This window comes from Galendromus occidentalis, unplaced genomic scaffold (genome assembly GCF_000255335.2).
Source record: "Galendromus occidentalis unplaced genomic scaffold, Mocc_1.1 scf7180000075867, whole genome shotgun sequence".
Lineage (NCBI taxonomy): Eukaryota > Metazoa > Arthropoda > Arachnida > Mesostigmata > Phytoseiidae > Galendromus > Galendromus occidentalis.
In genome coordinates, this window is record NW_003803857.1 from 122,873 (window position 1) to 133,983 (window position 11,111).

The 11,111-nt window shown below is 50.3% G+C and overlaps 1 protein-coding gene across 1 annotated transcript; it reads right to left on the minus strand.

Moving 5' to 3' along the window:
• Positions 1 to 527: 527 nt before the first annotated feature.
• On the minus strand, positions 528 to 6,653 carry LOC100905802 (uncharacterized). The gene is made up of 14 exons (XM_018641623.2): positions 6,554 to 6,653; positions 5,609 to 5,803; positions 5,140 to 5,354; positions 4,283 to 4,480; positions 3,920 to 4,100; positions 3,590 to 3,775; positions 3,200 to 3,435; positions 2,736 to 3,012; positions 2,141 to 2,593; positions 1,873 to 2,019; positions 1,491 to 1,658; positions 1,020 to 1,369; positions 838 to 854; positions 528 to 681 (listed from the first exon to the last, which is right to left on the minus strand). The coding sequence occupies exons 2-14, from the start codon at positions 5,796 to 5,798 to the stop codon at positions 528 to 530; spliced, it is 2,772 nt and encodes a 923-aa protein (XP_018497139.2). The 5' UTR covers positions 5,799 to 5,803; positions 6,554 to 6,653.
• Positions 6,654 to 11,111: the final 4,458 nt, after the last annotated feature.

Below are 11,111 nucleotides of genomic sequence, written 5' to 3' on the forward strand. Positions count from 1 at the left end.
GGGATCAGGACGGCTTCCCCTCTACTGACAAACTGTACAGAAATGAGCAATGAACGCACATGACCGCTATACATTATTATCGCTCCCATTATGTCACTATGTCGATATATTTACACTATGTACAGAAAAAAGTGGCTACCAGAGCCACGTTGACTATTGGGGAGAGTCGGGGTGAGAAAATAAGAAATCAACAAGGAATTCCAATCCGTTCCGGGATTGTAAGCCATAATGAGTTCGGTCAGCGCCGAGCGTTCGTCAGAAATTTAACAATTATCATCATTCAGCAATCATCTGTGCAGGTAGCACCTCGCAATAACTATACGGAGGCACTCGGCGCCAGGACGCCACCCTTATCCTCAATGAGACAACTGCAGACAAGGAGTGGCACCCTGGCGTGGGGAGCGTGTTTGCCATCGTGAACTGCGGTCTCGACAGCGCGGCGTGACCGAATCTTCTTACTGGAGACCAGGCCGCCGATCACACATGCTCGGAATTTCTTTCCCGCTTCCGACTGGGAGGATCAATCCTCAGTACATGTCGAGCTTGTTGTTTTCCCCATAGATGAGATATGGCGCGGTGTGTCGATAGTTGACCGACGATCTCGGAGAGGATCTCCGCGACAATCCTGTGTGATGCGTCGAGCCCGAATGACTGCTCGACGAATTCGACGAAACCGACGATCTGCAACACGATGGTTACATGATGTTAGCGACGGTAGATTCTTCGCAATATCATCGTATCTCTCAAGGCCGAGGCATGCTCTCAGATGTAAGGAACACGGATGCCAGCGCAGGTTGGACTCAATCAACTCTTGTCCAAGACAAACAAGCGTCGTACATTGGCCACACCAAGGTCTGCTTACAACTTCTCAAAGGATCTAAATGTTGGAGTTCGGAGCTGTGGTTGTTGTTGTCGATGGAACCGGGCCATCAGTCGCCGCGGTCGTGAATTTTGAGCGGAACCAAGAGCTGCGTGCATCATTTCATACGATACTTGAGTCAACACGCCTTCTATTTCACTCTATCGGAAGCTGGCTGTCTCGCTCTACCTCCAGAATTCCACGAACAGAGAAAGCGGAACGAGATTGAAATTGTCCACATCGCGGAAAGCGCAGAATCCGCCGCGATGTGATCCGGGATGGCCAATTCTGGCTCATTCAAGAGAACGAATCCGTTTGAGGCCCCGTTATACTGTCGGAGAACTTGCCTGTATATTGAAGGTTTGAGGAAGTCAGGAAGTCGGTCTTTGCAGAACCACATGACTTTCTTGGTGCATGAGAATGCAATGAAGATGAACAATCCTTGCAGTGTGTTCAATACGATGAATATGTACCATATGACCTCATTGTCCAAATAACCGGCGACGAAGCCTGTAGGAGTGAGGGGACACGATGCTTATCCTCGATTCCATGCGCCCCATCCAACCACTGATGAACTGATTCAATAGTATTCGACTTTCGAGGAGAGATCCAGTATTTCGATAGAACTCACCTGTGCACCACACCAATCCCATCATGATGGCCAATCTTGAGTACAGTCTGTAGTTTGTTCTCACAGAACTGCAGGGGTCTCGCACGATGGCAGCGGAGCTCGCGGACGACGAGAGGATCATCACAGCGGTCATGATAAAGAATAATATGTTCAGCAGCATTATAACGCCTGAAATGGCAAGAAGGGCTTTTAACGCGCTTTTCTCTCCCACTTTTTTCGAAGCACCGGTAGCCGACTCAGATGCTCATTTTCCTCGGTATCCAGTGGAGACTCGAGAGTTCTCCGATTTCTCACACACAAATCGTTCACGCACGGGGAAACTTGAGCCTATGTTCGTCCTTCTCCCACCCTAGCCACATCCGGGTCTCCGACATTCACGTACCTGTGGGCGCGACGAAGAACACCAGTAGCGCTTTCCGATGACCGAACCAGCACGAGTACTTTCCGAAAGCAGGTCGATATTCGGAGGGCAGTATGTTCGAATCATGTTCCAAGACCACAGAAAGTCCCACGATGAAGGCCGTCATTCCTAGAATAACATCAGGGTACATAAGCACTGAGAGGCTGTACCCTACGGGAGATCGCATTGCTCCAATACAAGTACGGGGATCATCGGTAGGCAGCCATGATATCAAATCATCGCTCCTCACCCCACGAGTAGATACTGTAGAAAATGAATCGTTTCCACTGCGGCCCGGTGGTGACTCTGAGTTCCTTGGTCGCCATCCTGAGAGTCCGCCACACGTCGAAAGACATGGAATTCATCCAGAAGAAGGAGGCCAGGAACGCAGCGTAGGTCACCAGGGCGATCCCCCTACAGGTCGGTGTACCGGCTACGGAATCGTCGACTTGACCGGAGATGAAAGAAGCGTAGGCTACGAGGAGCGATGCCGACAGGCTCGCAAGGTTCTTCCCGGAAAGATTCCTCATTTCGGGCAAGATAATGAAGACCGACAAATGGAGGAGGAGACAAGCTATGGAAATCCCCAGACCGACCGCGGAGATATAACCCATATAGAGGGAAAATTTCGGCAGCTCATCCGCTGTCAAATTGAGCAGATAAAGGCAGATGTAGGCTCCCGATTCCGTGAGGAGATAATTGCCTGGAAAATGGGCTGGTTTACACGGCGGAACCGACGGTTGCTTTCCCCCGACATCGATATATTCATCGATCGCGAAAACAAAGGAGAAAAATGATCTGAACATTCTTGTAGCAGACTAAATAATTCCCCGTGGCGTTCCTACCTGGTTTGAAGGTGGCGTTGTACCTCTCGACGAAAATCGAACTGTTTTTCATGAGAGAAAATTCATCTCTGTTGAGGAATGTCTGCGGACATTCCAGGAATTTCCGCGAATAAACCATTTGTGTGGAATTCAGCGGCTGATCGGTGCTAGAGGCAAACAGCTCGGAGTCATCGTCAACGACCGGTTGGTTCTTCGATACGCAGCGCTTATTGCGATAGATGTAGTTAGGCCGGTCGCAAATGATGTCGCGACATTTTTTGTGGAACGGATCGTAGATCTGAAAATCGCCTCCAGGTCACTCGTCAGCCGAACAATGGTATCGAAAGAGTATCATTCGATTCATCAATCGCTCTTTCCACGATTTGAGCGATTCTGCCGAACGAAATCAGCATGATCGAGAAGTTGAATTTGAACCAAGGTCGTTCCGATAAGAGGCTCGGAAACGCTCGAGCTTCGAAGCGCACCTGCGATCGGTCGGCGCAGGGCTTTTTCCAAGCAACTTTCCCGTCGCCCGAGAAATCCAGCAAGATGGCGAAGCCGCTTAGGATCCTCGCTTCCAAATCGTAATTCGAAGTAAAACCACACGTCAGGTTCCGGGGACTCTCCCCGTTGCACAAAGCGCAGTGGAGGTTCTTGTAGCTCGTGAACGGAGTGCTGACCGCCGAATGATAATTCTGGCACTGTCTTTCCAATTCGCTGCCTGAAAAATCGACAGGGCAGATAATGAGACTGATACCCGCGCATGGAGGCCTGATATTGGTTCCCAATGCTGTATTAATCTGAAGATGCGAGTTCTCGTGAAAAGGAAAGGCTCCGAATGAAGCGCGGCTGGATGGATGGATCGAATGTTTCACCTTCGAATTGCTGACGACAGGTTTCTATGACAGGAACGCAAGGCGGGGGAGCCACGACTGTTTCGTTGATTCGCGGGAAGACGTACGATGTCCTGTATTCGCGCCCGGCGATCAACCATGCGTTTCTTTGTTTAGAGAAACGCATTGTATGTAAATCCGGGCTCACTTCCGGCACGGGTTGGTTGCCTTTAATCATAACGGATCTCAGGACTGCGACTCCGCGAGAAGCTTGTCATTCATAGGCGAAGAATGCAAAGATCGATATCCTTATAGCTCATCGACCCCAGCACCCGGTGTTACAATGTATAAATTGACCTGCTCGCGACCTACCTGTCATCTCGACCGATGCCGAATTGACATCGAAGTTAGGTTCGAGGCGGACTGTCCAGACGAGGATTGATTCGGCATCGTCGTTGCAGATTGCACAAAGCATGTTACGATAAGTGAGATTCGACGCCGTCGAAGTTACGGGTGCTCTTTTCAAGGGGTCGGAGAGGTCACCGATTTCCCCCTGTAATCATAATAATCACGGTCAGTTCATCGCCGACGTCGCGTCGTGACGAGGAGTGAATCGGATCTTTCGATTGCTGTTGTCATCGAACGCTGAAGCTTCGCGAACATGCGACGCTCAGAGCTCAGAACCAAATGTGCGAGTTCTCGGACGATTCTCGAGAGTCGAGTTGTGAAACTCACGTCTTCGCAGCCGGAAATTATGTTTGCGTCTCCGTTCCAAGTGCGGAGACACGTCTGTTTCGCCCAGAATCCCTTCCCGGACGTTTCGAAGCACTGCCAGTCCTGTTTGTCTTTTGCGGCAACGACGTCCGGACAGCAATCGCCGAACGAGCCGCACTCGTGATCGCACGAGCAGTGATCCATCCGCACGAACTTATCCTGGAAACATTTCGTTTGAAAATCAGTTAGTGACGAATGAGCTTGACGTGCGGGAGGTGGAGTCGAGACGGCGGCGATTCGCCACCTATGTTGATGGAATCTGGGGGATTCGGCGGGATATCCCGGACTATTACCCGCTCGATGTCTCTCCCTAGGGTTTTTAGACTCCGGATAAGAGCTCATCGAATCCGAATCTGAAAGCTCGTCCCATGCAAAAAGAAGGTCGTCCCGCGATATACAAGCTCGGGAATCGAGACCGAGAGTCGCCCGCTTACTGCATTGCATCATAAAATGAGCGAGTATGAAATACTCAGGCGGCCCCGTCTACTCGGAATCATCTGTCCTCGATCGTAAATTATTCTCCGCGGAAACCACATACGTTTAGAGCTCCCGTCCCACTTATCTCGTATCAACTCAGGAGAAATACTCGGTGATGAGGTCTTTCGGCTTGGCACAGAAAAAAAATGGCCGAGGATGGGGAGGAAGAAAAACACTTCTTGATCTTCAAGTTGACTAGAGCAAAGCGCGAGAACAATCTCTGGGAATTCCCAGTCCACGAGACTGTTCATCGATATCGACCATCGACGCATGCGCGGTATTGAAGGAGCTCTCCGACGCGTCTTCGAGAGGAAATTCCTGTCGATCGTTCGTCTTATTACCTCGAGATGTGATAGACTTTTGCCTTCCTTCTTCGATCGATAGCAGGTTCGGTTGCAGATCTGGGGAACTTCGTGAATGTCGTTACGGTGAACCGCGGAAACGTCAACAAGGCTTTCCATTTCCGGCGACGAATCGAGAGTTCGGTCCTGTGCGCTCGGTTCCTCGACCAGCGACGGCGACAACGTGGGCGCCACTCGGGATAGCGTACGTTCTTCTGCAACAATAGTCAACTTCAGAATCATCCGAATTCAGTTCTCCACGCTCGCCTGATGACTGCTTGATTAGGCCCGCTCCGGTCGGCGTCTGGTCTTCTCCGCTTTCACATATTGGCGTCTTCCGGCTCCAGAATACCTTTTCAACTCGGTCACCGTGTTGTCTTGAGTCGGACACAAAGCTTCTGTCGAATCACCGTTCGTTCTATTTACGAGCGAATGAAGTTTTTGAATTGTAAATGTTTTCAGAACTCACGTGTGAAAACAATGGTCCCGCTTTGTCCTTGGCGGATCGGCTTTACGGCGTCTGACGGTCTGTACACTGGACTCAGAGACGGCCCGCTTATCAACGGCTGACTCGTAACCGTGGGACGGGATTCCCGCGTTCCTTGAACTGCACACAGCGTCAGCATACTCCATATGAGTCGTTTGTACCGCGACCGCATCGTATCTGGAATGAAGAAGAAAGATTTGAGCCTCGTGAAGAGCTGCGGATCAACACAAAACTGGGAAGCACAGTGAAACAACAAATCGAATCGCGCGTCCGAGTCCGAGAGGAAGAGAACGAATGGGAACCGTCAACGGACATTCCGTCTCCCGGAGATAATATCTAAGCAGAGTCGGGGCTGAGGAGAATGATGATTATCGGGCTTACTAGGAGAATTTCTCGCCCTGGACAAGATCGCGTGTTCAATAATGATGATCGCTCCGATGACCGCGGAAAGTCACCGGAAAAACATGTGGGAACCGATCGGAGAATGCTTCCACGAACGAGAAACGCTTGCTTTCCCCCGCCAGCATTACTCAACCAGCACTTTCTGCGGGGATAAGGGGCTCGCTACAGAACAGAAAATGCGTTCGTCGTATCTTTCGACTGCGAACAAAAGCCGTCACCCGATCGAGTTCGGGGGACACGATATGTATCGGGCCTGTAGCCTAAGATGGCAGTGTTGGAGATTCGTTCTGGCAGGTCTTCCGCGCAGGAATTCTATGACATCAAGGACTCTCCGGAAATCATTCCTATAGGAGACGAATCCACGACAGTCACCCATCAGGAACTCCGAAGTAGCCTATCGGATCGTCGAAGCTCACCAATAGACCTCTTGACCATGAACTCTGAGTCAATCTACATATTGGAACTCCATCTGCCGTTAGGTTTTCGCGAGTGATCTCTGGGAGGAACCGATGCCTCTGGACTCACAGTTTCTTTTCTCAAAATCGTCAGTGATCTTTTTTGTCCAGATGCGCAGGGAATAGCACTCACTGATGAATAATAATAATGCGATCACTGAGTCTCCATAGCAGCTCCAGTTGAGCCTGGCATTCTCTGAGCCGATCTTCAAGACTCGCTGGTCAGTCAGTCTCTCTTTTCGGAGAGGGCTGAGAGAGACGTCACGTTTGTACGTCATTTTCTCCTTTTAGTGAAGTCCCCACAGAAAACGGTACTGCGGCATGACGTCAGGATCGAACAGGGATATCATACGTCGAAATGAAAGTGACCTTGTATACCGTAGTTCACCGGTCGGAGGGTCTGCCCGTCTGCCAGTCGGTCGAGGGGCTCCATCGGGCAATAATGAGAGCATACGTAGTAAACAGTGATTCGAAGATATGAATCCCACGCCAAAGAAGCGATAAGTCGAAGGATTCGTCAGGAAAACTCTCCGATGCGTCACCCACGGAAAGAGAACCGTTTCCTCGGAAGTCACCGCAACGCCGTAAGACCCCTGCTCTCCTCCCTTGGTCGATTCTCATTCGATGACCTGATGCATGAGTTAGAGCCGACGAGGAAAAAATGTCATCGAGCGAGGAGAATACGAGAATTGATGCCGAGGACTGATCCTGAGCTTCGGATCGGTCTCCGGTATCTTGGAAAAAGTCCAATGAATGTTTGTTCCCATCACACAGGTTTCTTCATCGGTGGTGGCGGTCCGATCGAGTTACAATCGATCCATGAAGAGACGCCTCGAAACGACAGCACTGCGACGCTTCGCTTGGATTCACTCTTTGGGTGTAATTCCAGTCATATCCAGCGCGATTACCCCATTCTTCATTGGCGAGGATCTATTATATGATCGCTTTTGTTCCGCTCTGTGAGTCGAAATCAGCTGTTCTTACAAATCCGGGCAGAATGACGAAGTGCTCACCGTGTTGAGCAGGTTAAGATTTGAAGATCCGCGACACACTGTGACATAACCGAATCCTTCCAGTAAGAGCTTATTTTAGCTCTTTTTCTTGTTTCCGAGTACAGTTTTTTTTGGCGCCGACTTTAGGAAAGACATTTGATTGACACTCCAGCGCGAAGAAAATTCCAGTGAGATGTTCTCTGTGAAATCGTCTCCGTAATTGAAGATGCCTCGTTCGGCTGAAGCAGTACATTAAATTCCGCGGCGAAAACGACCTGCCGTGACTCCGCCATGATATTTCGTTGTGAAGCGTCAAGGAGCTGACTCCCGTCGCATTGCATTGTAACTGTGAGCCCCCATTTCGCGCAACGAGCAGATGAAAAAACTGCACGAGACACCTTCACCTTAACAACACCATCATATCTGCGTTGACGACTACCTCGACAATAGCACTCTGGGAACTCCTCAATAATGAAATAGAATTATTGTCTAATCTTGTTCTCCGCCACTCATTATGCAGCCACCGAGACTGTTCCCGGACATTCCCGGGAACATTCCTCTCCCCTCCGCAGTATGACAATGCATCACTTTTTATTGACGCGTCATACGGTTTCGACAATCCCCGTCAACCGTCGAGTATTGGGTGAAAAACCGTCACTCATCTTCCTCGCGAGCGTACCTATTCTGTCGTCGGTGGAAACCGCGGAGAAAATCTGAGGCCACGACAATTTTGCTGTGCAATCTGTCACTTACACAGATTGAGATGCGAGGTGTCAGGCACTCTTCTATACGGCACTTGGGAGGTTGATAGGGAAGGTCAAGGGACTCCAATCACCGCCCCAAATTCGGATCCAGATGCTCCCAGACTCCTGTCAGAATTCCCGTATGTCCCACGGTACTTACGCACCGAGAGGATGGAGAGTTACGATATGGTAGCTCAGATTCCATGAGCTCGACTTCTGGAATCGCAGAGTTCGAGTTCAGGAGCCCTGGCCGCAGTCCGAGCCATCATGGAGCATTCAATCAGATGCGATCGCTTTTCCACGGTATGCGAGGGAAAACTCAACTTCCGATGATTGACTCGTTCAGACCGCAGTTCTTCCCGCGAGGCTCCGAGCGAGATGAAATCAGCAGAGCCTCGATGAGCGCGGGACGGGAGGAATAGCGCGAAAAAGGAGCGGTCTTTGTAATGCAAAATCATGCCACCCTTCAGTAGGGCGCCACCGAGCGAAGACAAACAGATCCTATTCGCCTGGCGGTCCCTAAATTCACAATCAGTCACTCGAGCGACTTGGCAACCAAGCGGCTAAGGAGCAGCAACCAGATAGTACCGCGAGCGACACCGCCACACAAACGCATGATGAGTTTAAAGGATCCATTGTTAGATTGAATAGAATGCCGTTTTGTCGACTGGGTCTTAGCAGGATGCCATTCGAATAAAACTAGTCGAGCGCCGCTTCGGAAGTATTCGGCGGCTCTTCAACGCGTCGACGATGTCTGCAACTGGAGAAGAAGGAGTAGAAACCAACGACAAGATCAGGCTATAGCATTTCAGTCCTCCTAATTCAGGACCTTATCAGGTCTCCTGAGGTCGACTTCCCAAACAATATGTATGTACTCGAGTTTCGAAACTCGGAAGATGTCAGAGTCCCACTACGAGCCGCAGCCGCCGTCCGAGGCGGTGACGCTGCTTGTCCACGTTGATGCTCTCACTCAGTCTCATGAACTCGTGAATCTTTCAGAGTCCAATGAAGAATGTTTGCCTGGCTCTTTCGTCGATGATCGGCTAGATGGTCTGATTGTGTTGTTGTCCTCGAAGCAGGCCATACACGCGCATAAATTGCTTACGATTTTCTGCAAAGTCGTGACTCCATCCGCCGTGACATTCCGATTGGCACGCCACGGATCAATTTTCAGTCATTCCCGACGGAGGACAGATGTCAGACAGACGAGTCAGACGGTGCCGTCCGACGAGTTGAGCGAGAAGAGTCATTGACGCTCAGCACGCGCGAAACACGGATCTTCCACCGGCCTGCCGCCGGTGAAACAATATTTGGCCGACCTCGAACACCCCCGAATTGGAGGAGGGAAAACACTCAAAATCAGGGAACGATTCACGGGTTGGCTTTTTTCCGGTCCAATCTCTCTCTGTGAAAAAAAATCCTCCATTCGATTGAGACCGCTGAGGCAATGGATGTTTTCGCTCTCGGTAGACGGAATTCCGCAGATTCCATCACGGCGTCTGCCGATCGAGAGGTAAATGTCTTATTCCAGTATGGGAGCTTGAGACGAGACACACATGGATATCTCGATGAAAGCATGATATCCGGCATGAATAGCGATCGGACGAGTCGCCAGGAGACAATTATGCACGCACAGAATTCCGCCACGGATTCCATTCTAAATCTATGGAAATCAGATCCACTCTAATCTCGTCGCCTTAGAATCAGAAACGGATACGCGATCGAAATATACCTTCGGATCGCGGGTATCCACGACCCTGCAGAATGTGCATCTCGAACCCTCGAGAAGTTCCCCGGTCCATGCCCCATCAATCTCTACACACATTGCTACCTCCATTCGACCATCAGTCCGAACCTCTGCATATTGATATTCAGCCCGAGCAGAAGATTGACCGATGAATTTCCGTTCCGTGGGCGAGTTTGCTTTCGGGACCATTCATCTGGGGCTCCATCCGACTCGCTCGCCTCACGGTGGAAGTCAGTGTTATTTGTGCATGGCGGATCCGCATCGCCTTTTTCTTTTCTCCGCGCAACTCCTGTTCTTCGTCATCATCGCTATGATCATCATTCACGAAAACATCGATGCAGGTCCGGGACGATCGCCTATGCGTGTGCGATCGACGTCGATCCGAAGGAGCACTCCACATAGCGATGAAGTTGAATACATGAAGTAGCACTTGTCCTCCGCTTCCTGTTCCATGCGCGGGATGACTGGCGTTCCGATACGTCGAGGGGAACTGCTTGCTTCCACAATCAGAAAACAATTACCTACCTAGATTGCGAAGCTTCTTATTGGGGCGTCATTGATGACGATATCGATCACCGCTTGTTGCAGCTTCGGCAGCTGCTGCTTTCGCTCATGCCGCCGCTCGAAGTGCGCGGCCGTGCCGTTAGTATCATCACGACAATGGGGATGATGGAAGCAAAGGAAAACACCGAGATGAACAAGAACGACGATCAGATGCTTTTCGTTATACGTGTACGAAGTGAATACGTCGGGTCATCAGTCATTTCTGGCTTGGCGTCGGCATTCGCGGAGTCGTAGCTCTCGTTCAATCCCTGCCAGTTTTTCCCATTCTGGCAGGGATGCTAGCTCTGGGAAGATCATCATGAGTCATTCATAAATTGAATCAAATCCACGATGAGCTCCCCGTGGAGGCGCCTTTATAGCGTAAATGGAGAAGTACAAACTTCGTTTTCCCGCCTTCGACACTGAATGTCCGGCGCCGCTCATTGTACGATTTCTCAAGATTCGAATGTTTCATTGATCATTCTCTATCAATCGAGTCAAAAAGAGCAACGGCGTCGGTACCTTGCCATCGGAACTAGACGAAGTTGCCAGAGGAAAGAAAGACAAGATTCCCGATTGATAGGAGATGTTTTTGTTTCGTAT

Coding starts and splice junctions, on each gene's coding strand:
- LOC100905802 (XM_018641623.2), bottom strand. CDS start 5,798: ATGCGGTCGCGGTACAAACGACTCATATGGAGTATGCTGACGCTGTGT. Junction 3,013..3,199: donor CCTGCGCCGACCGATCGCAG/GTGCGCTTCGAA, acceptor GGCGATTTTCAG/ATCTACGATCCGTTCCACAA. Junction 2,020..2,140: donor CTACAGTATCTACTCGTGGG/GTGAGGAGCGAT, acceptor ATGTTATTCTAG/GAATGACGGCCTTCATCGTG.